This window comes from Leptodactylus fuscus, chromosome 1 (genome assembly GCF_031893055.1).
Source record: "Leptodactylus fuscus isolate aLepFus1 chromosome 1, aLepFus1.hap2, whole genome shotgun sequence".
NCBI lineage: Eukaryota > Metazoa > Chordata > Amphibia > Anura > Leptodactylidae > Leptodactylus > Leptodactylus fuscus.
In genome coordinates, this window is record NC_134265.1 from 19,121,349 (window position 1) to 19,141,065 (window position 19,717).

A 19,717-nucleotide genomic window follows, 5' to 3' on the forward strand; every position below is an offset into this window, starting at 1 on the left:
GACTTGCATTGGGATCGGAATTGGGAGCAAGATCGGGTTCGAATGCAAAATGATCGGAAATCGGATTTCAAAATCGATCCTGAAAAGTCAAGATCAGCTCAACCCTACCTGTGTAGCCTAATAGATCCTTGGCCTTTATGATACACAATTGGCTTTGGTTTTAAATTTCAGAAGGCCACAAGTTGCAGCTTTTTTGTTGCAGATTTTGCTATGGTTTTATCCACAAGATCAGATCATCAGTATGTGATCTGTATGTGGTCTGACACTTAAACCCTGCACCGATCAGCTGATGAGGGAGCCTCTGGGTTTCAGAAGCTGCTAGTGGATGGGGAGCAGTACTACAGTAATAGGAGCGACACTGTAGTGGCGAGTACCCACAAAGTATTAGGAATCTTACCTGTTTGTGAGCTGTCGGTATTCTCCAATCTTAGTGACCAGATCTACAATCTGACGGACGACCGCCTGGCAGGTGGAGTAGTGTTTCTTGTATCGGGTCTCGGCTCTCTCTGCTGCTATCTGGTCATACAGCTCCTGGACTTTTCGGATCTCTTCCTCGCGGTCCAACTTGGCTTGTTTCTCCAGGGCCTGTAGGATATTCACCAGAAACCCCATATACCTCTTAATACACTAGTGGATGACCAGATATTCCCCGATATATAGAATTAGCTGATGCTGGGTTCACACCAGCGTTCGAGTCTCCGCTTTCAGTTTCTGTCTTCTGCATGCAGAAGACGGAAACCTGTCATGCAGAAACCTCACGGCCGGACACTTTTCAAACCCATTCAAATGAATGGGTTTGAAAGACGCCGGCAGGTTTCCGTCTCCTGCCCAGTTTTGAGCAGGAAACGGAAACCTGCAAAACGGAGTCCGGGCGCAGATGTGAACGAGGCATGAGGGTGTGTTCACACAGCTGAATTTTTCCTGGATGAAAAATTCAGCTTCAGGAATTTGAAGCTGAATTTTCAGCTTGACCAAATTCCACCTCTGACTCTCTTTGATATCACTGGAGACTGGTTTCAGGTACAATTCGGATCTGATTTTGTGGTGGAATCCGCCTCAAATTCAGAGCTAAATCCCGCTGTGTAAAGATACTCCATGCAGGAATATCGCCAGGAACTGTCTCCAGCCGCTCAGTGCAATTTAAAGGGGTTAGCCAGATTCCAATACTGATGGACTTTTTTAGGATATGTCATGAGTCCGACAGCCGAGAACGCCGTACATCGTCTATTTAGGAACAAGACAAGACGTATTGTTTGCAAACTGTGAACCGCGTTGCTCACTTGCCGAACAATTTGTAGATGTGGATATTAGTATTGCAGCACTTCCCTATAGACTTTAACAGGGCAGCCTTGTAGCACCAAACTCACTTCAAACTTCTAGGCCTCGGGTAGAGCAGACTGCGCATGCACGTGGCCACAAGAAAAAAGGCTGCTTACACAGTAAGTAAGCAGCCATTTTCTTGTGGCCGGCGGGCATGCGCAGGCCTAGAAGTTTGAACCCAACTCTGCAAGAAGACGCGTGAAGAGGCCGTTCCTGAAGAAGATGGAGGTGGCGCTGGAGAGTTCTCTCATAGCAATGGGGACGCCCCCAGTGCTGTTTGAGTGCTGAGGACCGCCCCCAGTGCTGCAAGTGAACTCATTTGCATATAGACAAAAACCCAGATTTCTTCCGAACGGCGGGGCAGAAAAGACATCTAAAGGTAGGAGACGAATAGCCTTCCCTAAGGCTATTCCTACGTGTGATCGAGAAAAAATGTGATTTTAATGATCGGATCCCTTTAAATACGGATTGTGCACAGTACTAATACCGCCATACCGCTTCTCTATCCAGAGCTTCTTGGAATTCTCGCTCTCGTCTCTCTTGATATTGCTTTTCCCGGAAAATCCTGTTCTGTCTCATGACCTCCTTCTCGTGTCGAGAGTGCATTAGCTGTACGGCGATCCTGCGCTCCTGATGTGACTGTCTCATCAAACGGTTAATGAGCTGCTCTTCCCGAAACGCTTCCTGAGGAGACACCAACATACATGTCCTTAAAACAATGGCGAACTAGGTTGTAATGTGGCGTCATAAACCCTGGTATAAAATCTGTGGATACCCGCCGGACCCCATTAGAGTCCAGGGGTCCATGGTCCAAGACAGACAGGAAGTCATAGAAGTATCAGATTGCAGCTCATAATAGGAGTCTATGGAGAGGGGAAAGGGAGGAGTCCTGTTTGCAAGACTTTTCTCTCTGCCTATTTTGGGAGGAATGGGGGACGAGTGTGGACCAACCCTTACACAGAATTTAGCCGAAACTTCAGAGTGAAAGTCAGGGTTGCAGGAAAGAGCCAGATAAGTGAAGAAAGAAGTATTTTTCTCTGTATCTACTGGAGGAAACAAGCAGCAGTGCAATGTCTGTATATAATGTCTGTGAACAATAGGGTTGAGCCAATCTTGAGATTTCAGGATCGATTTTAAAATCTGATTTCGAATCATTTTCCAGCTGATCCCGATCGTGAAATATCAAAACTATAATGTGTAAGGTCACAAAATACATCAACCCCCATCCCCTACCTCCTGTGCCCCATGCGCCACAAGCTGTTCCATTAAGACTCTGCGCCGCCGCTTCTCCCTTTGTTCGCGAGCTAGGGTGTCCTCCTCGACCCTCCTCTGAATTTTCTTGACATAATCATCAGAACAATCCAGTTTAACCACGGCGGCCCCAAGGCTGGCGGTGGACCTCAGTCTTTGTAAGGTCGGGCTCCTGGAAGAAAGTCGCATCATTCTGTATTATATCGTCGGAAAGTCTATTCTAAGGTTTTTATGGCCATATACCATATATGACATGTCCTAACAGGACCTCTATTCTAGTAATTGGGGGCACGGGGGGGGGGGGTTCCCAGAAATGGAATCAGCTATATTGGTGATAAAGCCCTTTAACCACCTCCTGTATAAGCCAAAAATACAATGAAACAAAAGTCCAGACACACGGGTCTTACCTGCCATTGGGGGAGACGCTGTTTGATAAGCTGCCCTTTCTCACCGAATTCTCAAATTTTGTTATTTCATTATAAACCTCCTAGAAAACAGAGACGATAAATAGTGAATAACTCACAACGTACAGGAGACGAGGGCCCCATCCTATACTGGTTGTATCTGTTGTTCCAGAATACAAAATGTAGGTCAGTCACCCTAACCCTGCTCTCTGTTCTGAGAGTGATCGGTATAGGATGCTCCAAAATCCTAACCTTTCACTCCCGTCTTCAAGATTTTTCTCAAGCTGCACCAGTTCTCTGGAATGAACTACCCAGGAGAGTCAAGTTTATTCCCAACATCCACATTTTTCAAGTAGGCATTAAAAACAGATATTCTTAGGCAGGACTAGCACGTTCCTTTACTTAACTCCTCTCAGGTTAGGACCGATATTGCTCAAAATCTGATCCTGATCTGTCAGTTCATGAGCAGGACCTTCTAGGATTGTAAGCTCTTGTGATCAGGGCCCTAACTCCTCTTGTGTCCTCCTCTCTCCTCATAGACTGTAAGCTCTTGTGATCAGGGCCCTCACTCCTCTTGTGTCCTCCTATCCCCTCATAGATTGTAAGCTCTTGTGATCAGGGCCCTCACTCCTCTTGTGTCCTCCTATCCCCTCATAGATTGTAAGCTCTTGTGATCAGGGCCCTCACTCCTCTTGTGTCCTCTCCTATCTCCTCATAGACTGTAAGCTCTTGTGATCAGGGCCCTCACTCCTCATGTGTCCTCTCCTATCTCCTCCTAGATTGTAAGCTCTTGTGATCAGGGCTCTCACTCCTCTTGTGTCCTCCTCCTATCTCCTCATAGATTGTAAGCTCTTGTGATCAGGGCCCTCTCTCCTCTGGTGTCCTCCTATCTCCTCATAGATTGTAAGCTCTTGTGATCAGGGCCCTCACTCCTCTTGTGTCCTCCTCCTATCTCCTCATAGATTGTAAGCTCTTGTGATCAGGGCCCTAACTCCTCTTGTGTCCTCTCCTATCTCCTCATAGATTGTAAGCTCTTGTGATCAGGGCCCTCACTCCTCTTGTGTCCTCCTATCCCCTCATAGATTGTAAGCTCTTGTGATCAGGGCCCTCACTCCTCTTGTGTCCTCCTATCCCCTCATAGATTGTAAGCTCTTGTGATCAGGGCCCTCACTCCTCTTGTGTCCTCCTATCTCCTCATAGATTGTAAGCTCTTGTGATCAGGGCCCTCACTCCTCTTGTATCCTCTCCTATCCCCTCATAGACTGTAAGCTCTTGTGATCAGGGCCCTCACTCCTCTTGTGTCTCCTCCTATCTCCTCATAGATTGTAAGCTCTTGTGATCAGGGCCCTCACTCCTCTTGTGTCCTCTCCTATCCCCTCATAGACTGTAAGCTCTTGTGATCAGGGCCCTCACTCCTCTTGTGTCCTCTCCTATCCCCTCATAGATTGTAAGCTCTTGTGATCAGGGCCCTCACTCCTCTTGTGTCCTCTCCTATCCCCTCATAGATTGTAAGCTCTTGTGATCAGGGCCCTCACTCCTCTTGTGTCCTCTCCTATCCCCTCATAGAGTGTAAGCTCTTGTGATCAGGGCCCTCACTCCTCTTGTGTCCTCCTATCTCCTCATAGATTGTAAGCTCTTGTGATCAGGGCCCTCACTCCTCTTGTGTCCTCTCCTATCCCCTCATAGATTGTAAGCTCTTGTGATCAGGGCCCTCACTCCTCTTGTGTCCTCTCCTATCCCCTCATAGATTGTAAGCTCTTGTGATCAGGGTCCTCACTCCTCTTGTGTCCTCCTATCCCCTCATAGACTGTAAGCTCTTGTGATCAGGGCCCTCACTCCTCTTGTGTCCTCCTATCCCCTCATAGATTGTAAGCTCTTGTGATCAGGGTCCTCACTCCTCTTGTGTCCTCTCCTATCCCCTCATAGATTGTAAGCTCTTGTGATCAGGGCCCTCACTCCTCTTGTGTCCTCTCCTATCTCCTCATAGATTGTAAGCTCTTGTGATCAGGGCCCTCACTCCTCTTGTGTCCTCTCCCATCTCCTCATAGATTGTAAGCTCTTGTGTCCTCCCCTCTAGTGTTGTAGTCTATCATATCTAGTGCTGCCACTATATTAAGTATTATGGGATGGCACTGACCTCGGCCTCCTTCTTCCTTTTTAGGATCTTCTGCTCCTCCATGGCCCTTAGTGTCCGGTTTGCCGGTGGTTTAGGGATCTGCACTATCGCTGCCTGAATTCTGGCCATGATTTCATTTTGTCTTTTTCTTGCTCGTCGAAGCTGATGAATAAAACAAACACGATTACTTCAGACCTCGATGAGTTAACACCAGTGGGTGAGGTGCCAACTGTGGGGTGAGAGGGGTTTACCACCACAAGACGTGGTGATATTTGGTCTGTGACTGTCAGGAAGGGCGATCAATTGTGAGAATGACTTTTTCACGGCTTTCTTCACACTGCGGCTCGTCTCCACCTCTGTGCAGAAAGCTGCAATACCGCCACATGAACTTGTCAGGAGCGCTGCTGTGCATCGTTCCATGGATTGGTAGTGGTCCCAAGGGTTGGATCCCACCCCCCAATATTACTGGTATGGTATATTTTAATCACATATGGAAATTCCTCTTTAGGCTAAGGCCTCACATAGCTCCTGCAGCAAAAAAGCGCTGCGGGAAAAAATGCGGCAGAAACGTAACGCGTTTCTGCTTCCATTATATCCGTTACGTGGGGTCCCAGCCTTAAGGGGGGGAACCAGCAATACAAAATTGGTGGAGTAGTCACAGGTTCAATATCACATTGGTCAGGGCCTAACTAAAGACCAGCGCCCCCTTCATTGTTAACCAGGCACAACGCGTAATCAGTAAATGTACCTTCCTATGCATGTTGGGCAGGTGTCCTGACAGTGCACATGAATGACCGCCATGTCATTCACTCCGATAGCACTGCGTTAAAGTCAGGTTATACAAGCGCACCGAGGATTCAGTCCCCTGTCGTCCCGATCACTGGACAGGCTTCCAGTGATAGGGAATAAGTGTTCATAATGGCACAGGAATGACCTATCCTTGAATGGGACTGAGCTGCGGACAGGCGACTCGACCACTTACTATGAAGTCACATGACCCGTGAAGTGGAAACGACACTCAGAAACTGCAGCTGCTGCTTCAAACAGCTGATCTGTGGGGGTCCCGGGTGTCGAACCCCCAATGATCTTCCTCTCTTGACCTGTCCTAAAGATAGGACTTGAAAATATGACTGCTTTCTTCTTTTCAGGAACTGACCTGACGTCATGGTAGCGCCACATCTCTGTCCCATTAAAATGACTGAGCGGCAGCATGGCCATGTGACCAACAGAGAAGAAGATAGCAGCCATGTTTTTGAAGTCCTGCACAGCTCCTTTAAAGGGATTCTACCATTAAAACACATTTTTTTCTTGTTGCCTTAAAGAAGGTTATTCTTCTCCTTCCTTTAAATGTCTTCTCCGCGCCGCCGTTCCGTAGAAATCTGACTGCGCATGCCCACAAGAAAACGGCCGCTTACTTACTGTGCAAGTGGCCATTTTTCTTGTGGCCGCAGACGTGTAGTTGGAGCGGAGACGACATCTAAAGGTAGGCGAATAGCCTTTCTTAAATGTGATTTAAATAGTAGAATCCCTTTAAGGACCTGTAGTGTACAGGGCAGCTTGGAAATTAACTAATAACCCCTGGCGTGTCACATGACCCCGGTAGCGCCATTTTTTTTCCATTGGCTTATTGTCTATTTCACCTTTTCGATATCTTGTATTCTTAATTCTTCTTGTATCTTTTGGATCTTCTTCAGCTCATCGCTCTGCATCTGGGCGAGTCTTTCCTCCATCTCTTTGGCTCGTAACTCAAATTGTTTGGTGACTTGTTGCAGAGTCAGATCGGACTGGCGAGGGACCAGGGTCTTCAACCTCTAGAAGTTTCCACAAAAACCATGTATCAGACCTCAGCTCAGCGGCCAGAGGTGTTCACATGACGGTGACCAGCCGGGAGCACTTACCTCCTTGTACATTTCAGATCCGATGCTCTGTAGTTTGGCCGGCGCCGCTGCTCTCAGGGTCTCCAGGGCCACACCGGTCAGCCCAGCTTTCTTCTTTTTCTGCAATGCAATATATAACTGGTAGAGGAGTCTGGTGGCAGCTCCGTGCTGCTCAGACATGATACTTTGGGCCACATTTTGGTCGAAGGGGATACCCAAAAGCTGTAAGGTGGGCTCTATTCGGGAGAAATTGTTCAATTTGGAGTTGGCTGTCCTGCAGGAATGGAAACATAGAAATGACATTAAGCGGAATATTATCCTATAAGTCATTTTTTTAAGATTTATGTTGTCTAGGAGTGTGATATTGGGATCTACTTACTTTTTTTAGGCCAGTGACACGTCTATTGGTCACAGTCCCATTCAAATAAATGGGACTGAGCTGCAATACCAAACACAGCCACTATACAATGTACGGCGCGAATCAGTCTCCTTCCCCCTCTGGAGAGAATCAGTCTCCTTCCCCCTCTGGAGAGAATCAGTCTCCTTCCCCCTCTGGAGAGAATCAGTCTCCTTCCCCCTCTGGAGAGAATCAGTCTCCTTCCCCCTCTGGAGAGAATCAGTCTCCTTCCCCCTCTGGAGAGAATCAGTCTCCTTCCCCCTCTGGAGAGAATCAGTCTCCTTGCCTCTCTGGAGAGAATCAGTCTCCTTCCCCCTCTGGAGAGAATCAGTCTCCTTCCCCCTCTAGAGAGAGTCAGTCTCCTCCCCCCTCTGGAGAGAATCAGTCTCCTTCCCCCTCTGGAGAGAATCAGTCTCCCTCCCCCTCTGGAGAGAATCAGTCTCCTTCCCTCTCTGGAGAGAATCAGTCTCCTTCCCTCTCTGGAGAGAATCAGTCTCCTTCCCCCTCTGGAGAGAATCAGTCTCCTCCCCCCTCTGGAGAGAATCAGTCTCCTTCCCCCTCTGGAGAGAATCAGTCTCCCTCCCCCTCTGGAGAGAATCAGTCTCCTTCCCCCTCTGGAGAGAATCAGTCTCCTTCCCTCTCTGGAGAGAATCAGTCTCCTTCCCTCTCAGGAGAGAATCAGTCTCCTTCCCCCTCTGGAGAGAATATCAGTCTCCTTCCCCCTCTGGCTTCCACCGATGAACAATTTATCCCCTATCCCATGAACGGAGGATAAACAATTTTTCAAAATAACATCAATATTTGGTGTGATCTTTTGCTCTTTGACGGAAGGGTCCTGGAAGTGATGATATAGCCCCCCACAGATATAACCCTGATCTCATCATCATCCAGTCTGTCTGGGATGACATGAAGAGACAGACGGATTGGAGCAAATCTACAACAGCTGTGCTTAGTTTTCCAAGATGGCAACGTCCCTGCTGAGTTCTGCAAAATACTGTGTGTAAGTGCCGAGAGGAACCGATGGAGTGCAAAGGTCACACCGAATAGTGATGGAATTTACATGTCTCATTTCTTCATTCACAAAAATAATAAACCATTAACCTATATGTTTCTGAGAGCATGCTTACATGCCTGCCTAAAACTTTTGCACACAACTGTAAGTATATGTGGGATACACTCCCAAAAGTAATCAAACCAGAGGTAAACCCCGGTCAGATGACAGATGGGATGGGAGGGGGGGGGGAGGATTTGGGGATTTTACCTGCTTTGTGAAAACTTATCAAAGTCATCCTGAAGTTGATATTTATGTAAAACTTCTCCGATCAGGAATCCGCTGGAAAACTCCTTGGCAAACGTCTTCGGATCTAAGAGAAAAAACAGAAGTTGTAAGAATCTAGTGTGAGAGGCCGGGGAGGAATCAGCATTCAGGAGGATCCAGATTCCCACATTACGGAGTCACTTTATAGTAGGCGGGGGTCCGGCCTCCGGGACCCTCAGTGATAATGAAGATACTGCAGTGCTAATCATTGTGTGCTCTACTGACTAGTATCACTGTGTACTGAAAGTGTTATTGTATCGCCCCCTTATGGATGGCCAAAGGCAGAGCAGCGCTCTATACAGTGCTTTATTATCTGTTTATTTTATGTATCACATCTATGGCATAAAACCTAAATCAGCTCTAAGTCCAGGCTCCATAAATAGTGACTGCACCAGCAGAATAGTGAGCGCAGCTCTGGAGTATAATACAGGATAAGTAATGTAATGTATGTACACAGTGACTGTACCAGCAGAATAGTGAGCGCAGCTCTGGAGTATAATACAGGATAAGTAATGTAATGTATGTACACAGTGACTGTACCAGCAGAATAGTGAGCGCAGCTCTGGAGTATAATACAGGATAAGTAATGTAATGTATGTACACAGTGACTGTACCAGCAGAATAGTGAGCGCAGCTCTGGAGTATAATACAGGATAAGTAATGTAATGTATGTACACAGTGACTGTACCAGCAGAATAGTGAGCGCAGCTCTGGAGTATAATACAGGATGTAACTCAGGATCAGTACAAGATAAGTAATGTATGTACACAATGACTGTACCAGCAGAATAGTGAGCGCAGCTCTGGAGTATAATACAGGATGTAACTCAGGATCAGTACAGGATAAGTAATGTAATGTATGTACACAGTGACTGCACCAGCAGAATAGTGAGCGCAGCTCTGGAGTATAGTACAGGATGTAACTCAGGATCAGTACAGGATAAGTAATGTAATGTATGTACACAGTGATTGCACCAGCAGAATAGTGAGTGCAGCTCTGGAGTATAATACAGGATAAGTAATGTAATGTATGTACACAGTGACTGCACCAGCAGAATAGTGAGCACAGCTCTGGAGTATAATACAGGATGTAACTCAGGATCAGTACAGGATAAGTAATGTAATGTATGTACACAGTGACTGCACCAGCAGAATAGTGAGCGCAGCTCTGGGGTATAATACAGGATGTAACTCAGGATCAGTACAAGATAAGTAATGTATGTACACAATGACTGTACCAGCAGAATAGTGAGCGCAGCTCTGGAGTATAATACAGGATAAGTAATGTAATGTATGTACACAGTGACTGCACCAGCAGAATAGTGAGCGCAGCTCTGGAGTATAATACAGGATAAGTAATGTAATGTATGTACACAGTGACTGTACCAGCAGAATAGTGAGCGCAGCTCTGGAGTATAATACAGGATAAGTAATGTAATGTATGTACACAGTGATTGTACCAGCAGAATAATGAGCGCAGCTCTGGAGTATAATACAGGATAAGTAATGTAATGTATGTACACAGTGACTGTACCAGCAGAATAGTAAGCGCAGCTCTGGGGTATAATACAGGATGTAACTCAGGATCAGTACAAGATAAGTAATGTATGTACACAATGACTGTACCAGCAGAATAGTGAGCGCAGCTCTGGAGTATAATACAGGATGTAACTCAGGATCAGTACAGGATAAGTAATGTAATGTATGTACACAGTGACTGCACCAGCAGAATAGTGAGCACAGCTCTGGAGTATAATACAGGATGTAACTCAGGATCAGTACAGGATAAGTAATGTAATGTATGTACACAGTGACTGCACCAGCAGAATAGTGAGCGCAGCTCTGGAGTATAATACAGGATGTAACTCAGGATCAGTACAGGATAAGTAATGTAATGTATGTACACAGTGACTGCACCAGCAGAATAGTGAGCGCAGCTCTGGGGTATAATACAGGATGTAACTCAGGATCAGTACAAGATAAGTAATGTATGTACACAATGACTGTACCAGCAGAATAGTGAGCGCAGCTCTGGAGTATAATACAGGATAAGTAATGTAATGTATGTACACAATGACTGCACCAGCAGAATAATGAGCGCAGCTCTGGGGTATAATACAGGATAAGTAATGTAATGTATATACACAGTGACTGTACCAGCAGAATAGTGAGTGCAGCTCTGGAGTATAATACAGGATAAGTAATGTAATGTATGTACACAGTGACTGTACCAGCAGAATAATGAGCGCAGCTCTGGAGTATAATACAGGATAAGTAATGTAATGTATGTACACAGTGACTGTACCAGCAGAATAGTAAGCGCAGCTCTGGAGTATAATACAGGATATAACTCAGGATCAATACAGGATAAGTAATGTAATGTATGTACACAGTGACTGTACCATCAGAATAGTGAGCGCAGCTCTGGAGTATAATACAGGATGTAACTCAGGATCAGTACAGGATAAGTAATGTAATAGTGACTGTACCAGCAGAATAGTAAGCGCAGCTCTGGAGTATAATACAGGATATAACTCAGGATCAATACAGGATAAGTAATGTATGTACACAGTGACTGCACCAGCAGAATAGTGAGTTCAGCTCTGGGGTATAATACAGGATGTAACTCAGGATCAGTACAGGATAAGTAATGTAATGTATGTACACAGTGACTGCAGAGAATAGTGAGTGCAGCTCTGGAGTATAATACAGGATAAGTAATGTAATGTATGTACACAGTGATTGCACCAGCAGAATAGTGAGTGCAGCTCTGGAGTAGGATCAGTAAAGGATAAGTAATATCATGTAAGGTACTCATCTGGGCATTAATAAGCTCTTGTACTGTGCTCTGGGGGTCTGCAAACAATTAGGTAAATCTTTCCTCCATTTGGTCTATTCCATCAGATAAACACATGATTACAGTGTGAACATGAGCCTGACTCCTGCTGTGCATGACTTTGGCTCTGAGCAGTACCATTATATGACAATTCTGTAGGGACTGAGAGCTGTTTGTTCCCTTCTATCTCCCGCTAGTTCTTGTTTGTTTGCTGGTGGTGACTCAGAACAGGGGAGCTGGATTTATTAGAAATGATCCCACTGGTGCAATGTCCTCCCCAGGAACCTCTGGCACTACTACACTAGTGATACAGACTTCAGGGTTCTGGTCCTGAGTGTTCTGGTATTATCGGTACATGGGCATGCTGGAATATCGATATTGGCCGCAGTCACCCAGGTGTGCTTTGCTTGCTAACTGAACAAGGTTGGTCCTATCCGGCGACTACTATGGTCATCTTTAAAGGGATTTTAGGATAGGTCACTAACTGCACCCAACGCCCCCACCGATCAGAAGAGGGGGCAGTGTCCAGTTGGGCACTGCGGCCACTTACCAAGTGCAGCGCTGTACATTGTATAATGGCCATTCTTGGTACTGCAGCTCAGTTGTGTTCATTTGAATGGGATTTTGAGCAAAGACTGGTGTGAACGATCACCTAGAAGAGCCCCCACAATCCTCACAGAGCCGTACGAGGGCTTATTTTTGTGGTACAAACTGTACTTTGCAGCCAATATGACGTTACCTATATTCTGGAGGTCGGCACGATTACGGCGATTCCAAATTTATATACGGTTTTAACACCGTAGAAAAAATTCTAAAACTTGGAGTCGCCATATTCTGACACGTTTAATTTTTTAATATTCTTGTATACGGGGCTGCATAGGGCGTGTTATTTGTACTTTTTATGAATAACATTTGGGGGAACGTCTGATGTTTCGATCGCTTCTTGTTCAAATTTTTAGAGGAGGCGAAACCGCAAAAAAAAAAAAAGTCGATTTGGCTCTTTTTATTGGAAAAATACTTTTATATTTTTAAAGGCATTTTCTGACATGTTTATATCTGATAAGGGGGAGTTAAATTTTAATAATTTTTTTATTTTTTCAGTTTTTTTTTATCACTAATACAATACATTGCAATGCTAATATATTGCAGTGTATTGTAAAATTCCGATCATTCTCTTATATTTTCCGTTATATAATGATATTGATGATTTTTCTCTCTTTTTTTGGTGACTAATACAATGCAATGCTAAGGTATTGCAGTCTATTGTACAATCCCTTTCATCCTATTACAGGAAGCCTAGCGCAGCCTCTATTAGAACTGATACAATGACAAGTCCTTGAGGCTTCAATAGGCTCCTGGCTGTTGTGGTAAGCGTCTTCTTCCATCCTGGGTTTCAATTTTCTAGGTCTTGGGCAGAGTCAACTGTGTATGTCCGGGCCACAAGAAAATGGCCGCTTACACATGCTCTTGTGGCCCGAAGCCTAGAAGATTGCAACCCTGGACGGAAGAAGACGCAGGGAGAGGGTGTTCCAGAAGAAGATGGAGGCATCACTGGAGAGTTCTCTCGCAGCACTGGGGACGCCCCCAGTGCTGTTTGAGCGCTGAGAACCGCCCCCAGTGCTGCGAGAGAACTCATTTGCATACCAAAGAAAACCGGGATTTCTGCCGAACAGCGGCGTGAAGAAGACATCTAAAGGTAGGAGAAGAATAACCTTTCTTAAGATTAGTCACAAAAAAATTGCTTTTTAATGATAGGATCCCTCTAAAGCTCCCACTCTAGTTAATGGGCGCCCCTATAGCCAGGCAGCCCCCACCCCAGCCCCTGGATTCAGTATATGATGGTGGATAACACTATGATAATGTACCTGGCAGTCATTCAGCACTACGGTGCGTTTCGCTGCGCTGTGCAGGAAGTTCCTCCCCGATGCACACAGGCGATACGCTGGGGACGTACACCAGGTCCACTACGGTAAAATACCTTTGTAACTACAGCAAATATAGGGAGGCTGCCAAAATCTGACAGCACCAGTTAACCCTTTATGATTTCATCGAAAAACAGCTGCGCATGGACAAGTAAATACACAGATGTAGCAGAGCTGAGCGCGCACAACTCACTGTGCCATTACAATGTGATACCTGCGACAGGTGACCCTTAAAGGGAGACTCTGGTAAACAGAGGAGTTTCCCATTATAATAATTCAGTGGGGACTCCCTCAGACTCCTGTAGGAATTCATCTCACTTGCCTTCTGTTTACCAGCAAGCACCCGAATATGTTTGGGTCTTTGCCTAGTAACAGGAATATAAGAGAGCAAATACTCATGGAACCTGGCAGGAAAGGGTTAATGTATCTGCGGAGTGTCTCTATAATATTTAGGGTCCTCTACCACCCCATCCCCACCACGGGTAGCCGTATCAATGGCACTGGCTGTGGCACTGCTTTACAGTAGTGCGGTGGGTGTTATGTCTTCACTATTATGTGGGTGCTGAATGGCAGTATTATAGAGGCCCTGTACAGAGGTATTACTGACACATTGTATGGGACTATTATTATACTGTATTATAGAGGCCCTGTACAGAGGTATTACTGACACATTGTATGGGACTATTATTATACTGTATTATAGAGGCATTGTACAGAGGTATTACTGACACACAGTGTGGCACTATTATTATACTGTATTATAGAGGCATTGTACAGAGGTATTACTGACACACAGTGTGGCACTATTATTTAGGGAGTATTATAGGAGCTCTATATAGAGGTATTACTGACACATTGTATGGGACTATTATTATACTGTATTATTGGAGCACTGTATACAGGTATTACTGACACATTGTATGGGACTATTATTATACTGTATTATTGGAGCACTGTATACAGGTATTACTGACACATTGTATGGGACTATTATTATACTGTATTATAGAGGCATTGTACAGAGGTATTACTGACACACAGTGTGGCACTATTATTTAGGGAGTATTATAGGAGCTCTATATAGAGGTATTACTGACACATTGTATGGGACTATTATTATACTGTATTATTGGAGTACTGTATACAGGTATTACTGACACATTGTATGGGAATATTATTATACTGTATTATTGGAGCACTGTATACAGGTATTACTGACGCATTGTATGGGACTATTATTATACTGTATTATAGGAGCTACAGTATGTATAATGATCCACACAGTGTGCAATGCAGCCCACAATTGGTCTTGTTCAGTTGGCGCTCGGTCCATGGAGCGGACACTGGTATCCACAGCATCCCATAAATGCTCTATGGGGTTGAGGTCGGGGGAGCGGGCAGGCCAATAGAGGGTTGTGAGGTCACTGGTGTGTTCATTAAGCCAGTCCTGTGCCACCAACGAGCAATGACATGTTGCATTTCTGGTCTTGGAGTTCCCATCAGACCAGAAAAGGGTGCAGATGGTCTGCCATAGGTTACACATATTGAGCACCGGTCATTGATCCCTGCACCCGGACAATGGGGCCCAACTGCGACCATGTGAACATGGCCCAGACCATGATGGAGCCACCTCCCGCCTGGAGATGTCCCTGTTGACATGCAGGATCCATGGCTTCAAGTCACATGTTCAAACCCTCAACACCTCCTGCCGCCTCCAGCTCAAGAACATCCACCGAATTTGCCCCTTCCTCACCCCAGAAACTACCAAGATGCTCGTCCAGGCCCTCATAATCTCCCGCTTAGACTACTGCAACACCCTTCTCCATGGACTCCCAGCAAACACCCTCGCCCCCCTCCAGTCCACCCTAAACTGCGCTGCTCGCTTAATCCACCTCACCCCCCGATCTTCATCGGCCGCTCCCCTCTGCCAGTCCCTCCACTGGCTACCTATAGCCCAGCGAATTGAGTCCAAGCTACTAACGCTAACATACAAAGCCATCCACAACCTGTCCCCTCCATATATCTCTGACCTCATCTCCCGCTACCTGCCCACACGTAACCTCAGATCCTCCAATGACCTCCTACTCCGCTCTGCTCTCATCCGCTCCTCACACAACCGTCTCCAAGATTTCTCCCGTACATCCCCCATACTCTGGAACTCCTTACCAAGACACATAAGACTGACCCCCACAATCACAGGCTTCAAGAAGGCCCTGAAGACTCATCTATTCAGGAAGGCCTACACCCCCCAATAATACTATCACCGCACCCCCATCTGTAATGTGCAGCACCATGGAATTAATATAGTAATGTACAGCACCATGGGATTAATACAATAATGTTCATCACCATGGTATTAATATAATAATGTAAAGCACCATGGAATTAATATAATAATGTACAGCACCATGGGATTAATATAATAATGTACAGCACCATGGGATTAATATAACAATGTACAGCACCATGGGATTATATAATAATGTACAGCACCATGGGATTAATATAATAATGTACAGCACCAGGGAATTAATATAATAATGTACAGCACCATGGAATTAATATAGTAATGTACAGCACCATGGGATTAATATAATAATGTACAGCACCATGGGATTAATATAATAATGTACAGCACCATGGAATTAATATAGTAATGTACAGCACCATGGGATTAATATAACAATGTACAGCACCATGGAATTAATATAGTAATGTACAGCACCATGGGATTAATATAATAATGTACAGCACCATGGAATTAATATAGTAATGTACAGCACCATGGGATTAATATAACAATGTACAGCACCATGGGATTAATATAGTAATGTACAGCACCATGGGATTAATATAATAATGTCCAGCACCATGGAATTAATATAATAATGTACAGCACCATGGGATTAATATAATAATGTCCAGCACCATGGAATTAATATAATAATGTACAGCACCATGGGATTAATATAATAATGTACAGCACCATGGGATTAATATAATAATGTACAGCACCATGGGATTAATACAATAATGTTCATCACCATGGGATTAATATAATAATGTAAAGCACCATGGAATTAATATAATAATGTACAGCACCATGGGATTAATATAATAATGTACAGCACCATGGGATTAATATAACAATGTACAGCACCATGGGATTATATAATAATGTACAGAGCACCATGGGATTAATATAATAATGTACAGCACCATGGGATTAATATAATAATGTACAGCACCATGGAATTAATATAGTAATGTACAGCACCATGGGATTAATATAATAATGTACAGCACCATGGGATTAATATAATAATGTACAGCACCATGGGATTAATACAATAATGTACAGCACCATGGAATTAATATAGTAATGTACAGCACCATGGGATTAATATAATAATGTACAGCACCATGGAATTAATATAGTAATGTACAGCACCATGGGATTAATATAACAATGTACAGCACCATGGGATTAATATAGTAATGTACAGCACCATGGGATTAATATAATAATGTACAGCACCATGGAATTAATATAATAATGTACAGCACCATGGGATTAATATAATAATGTCCAGCACCATGGAATTAATATAATAATGTACAGCACCATGGGATTAATATAATAATGTACAGCACCATGGGATTAATATAATAATGTACAGCACCATGGGATTAATACAATAATGTTCATCACCATGGGATTAATATAATAATGTAAAGCACCATGGAATTAATATAATAATGTACAGCACCATGGGATTAATATAATAATGTACAGCACCATGGGATTAATATAACAATGTACAGCACCATGGGATTATATAATAATGTACAGAGCACCATGGGATTAATATAATAATGTACAGCACCATGGGATTAATATAATAATGTACAGCACCATGGAATTAATATAGTAATGTACAGCACCATGGGATTAATATAATAATGTACAGCACCATGGAATTAATATAGTAATGTACAGCACCATGGGATTAATATAATAATGTACAGCACCATGGAATTAATATAGTAATGTACAGCACCATGGGATTAATATAACAATGTACAGCACCATGGGATTAATATAGTAATGTACAGCACCATGGGATTAATATAATAATGTACAGCACCATGGAATTAATATAATAATGTACAGCACCATGGGATTAATATAATAATGTACAGCACCATGGGATTAATATAATAATGTACAGCACCATGGGATTAATATAACAATGTACAGCACCATGAGAATAATATAATAATGTACAGCACCATGGGATTAATATAATAATGTACAGCACCATGGGATTAATATAATAATGTAAAGCACCATGGGATGAATATAATAATGTACAGCACCATGGAATTAATATAGTAATGTACAGCACCATGGGATTAATATAATAATGTACAGCACCATGGAATTAATATAGTAATGTACAGCACCATGGGATTAATATAATAATGTACAGCACCATGGAATTAATATAGTAATGTACAGCACCATGGGATTAATATAACAATGTACAGCACCATGGGATTAATATAGTAATGTACAGCACCATGGGATTAATATAATAATGTACAGCACCATGGAATTAATATAATAATGTACAGCACCATGGGATTAATATAATAATGTACAGCACCATGGGATTAATATAATAATGTACAGCACCATGGGATTAATATAACAATGTACAGCACCATGAGAATAATATAATAATGTACAGCACCATGGGATTAATATAATAATGTACAGCACCATGGGATTAATATAATAATGTAAAGCACCATGGGATGAATATAATAATGTACAGCACCATGGAATTAATATAATAATGTACAGCACCAGGGAATTAATATAATAATGTACAGCACCATGGGATTAATATAATAATGTACAGCACCAGGGAATTAATATAATAATGTACAGAACCATGGGATTAAGACAATAATGTTCAGCACCATGGGATTAATATAATAATGTACAGCACCATGGGATTAATATAATAATGTCCAGCACCATGGAATTAATATAATAATGTACAGCACCATGGGATTAATATAATAATGTACAGCACCATGGGATTAATATAATAATGTACAGCACCATGGGATTAATATAACAATGTACAGCACCATGGGAATAATATAATAATGTACAGCACCATGGGATTAATATAATAATGTACAGCACCATGGGATTAATATAATAATGTAAAGCACCATGGGATGAATATAATAATGTACAGCACCATGGAATTAATATAATAATGTACAGCACCAGGGAATTAATATAATAATGTACAGCACCATGGGATTAATATAATAATGTACAGCACCATGGAATTAATACAATAATGTTCAGCACCATGGGATTAATAAAATAATGTACAGCACCAGGGAATTAATACAATAATGTATAGCACCATGGAATTAATGGTGCTACACAAATAAACAATAATAATAATGGCTTCATGGGGCACACGCCACACCCTCACTTGCCCAACTGGAACCGTGATTCAGCAGACCATGCCACATGCCACCACTGTTCCATGGTACAATGACGATGGTCGCGGGCCCATGCCAGTCTTCGAGCTTTGTGTTGTGGCGTCAGCAAAGGGGCACGGGTTAGGTGTTGACTGTTGAAGCCTATGCGGTGCAGATCTCGGTGTACAGTTCTGGTGGAGATAGGGTCCAGGCACCCCACATTCAAATTGGCGACGATTTGACCCACAGTAGACCGTCGAGAGCCCCGTATGACTCTGCGGAGGTGACATGACCGTGGTCGACCGTTGCACCGGTTTACGCGGCTGTCAATGTTGTCTCTGCCATATTGCAGGTCCACCTGAGACACTGTTGACCTCAGAAACCCAAATTTCTGGGTAATCTCCAATATGCTATGCCCCATGCGTCTTGTACTGATTATCATCCCATGTTTAAAGTCACTTAACTCACCACCTGCTGTCATGTTCACAAGACACCTGCCTGCATCAGACTGCTCAAATATCCTGGCGACACTAGCGCCATAGACCGCATCACGTCACACTGTTTGAGGGTCATATCCGACACAATCAGCACTGGGACACAAATTCTCATGACTTTAGGCCACTGAGTGTAGAAGCTCTGCATAGAGGTATTACTGACACACAGTATGGCACTATTATTTAGGCTGTATTATAGAAGCACTGTATAGGAGTATTATTGACACACAGTGTGGGACTATTATTTAGGCTGTATTACAGGAGTACTG

The 19,717-nt window shown here is 43.6% G+C and overlaps 1 protein-coding gene across 1 annotated transcript in view; it reads right to left on the reverse strand.

Annotated features, from left to right (window-relative positions):
* Positions 1-19,717, reverse strand: part of SPEF2 (sperm flagellar 2) — a 78,075-nt gene that overhangs the window by 55,829 nt on the left and 2,529 nt on the right. The window contains exons 3-10 of the mRNA XM_075266857.1: positions 8,627-8,729; positions 6,990-7,242; positions 6,732-6,902; positions 5,113-5,253; positions 2,979-3,058; positions 2,554-2,743; positions 1,816-2,004; positions 398-585 (exon numbers count right to left, since the gene is read on the reverse strand). Of these exons, the coding sequence (XP_075122958.1) occupies positions 398-585; positions 1,816-2,004; positions 2,554-2,743; positions 2,979-3,058; positions 5,113-5,253; positions 6,732-6,902; positions 6,990-7,242; positions 8,627-8,729 (1,315 nt within the window). The remainder of the gene's footprint in view (positions 1-397; positions 586-1,815; positions 2,005-2,553; positions 2,744-2,978; positions 3,059-5,112; positions 5,254-6,731; positions 6,903-6,989; positions 7,243-8,626; positions 8,730-19,717) is intronic.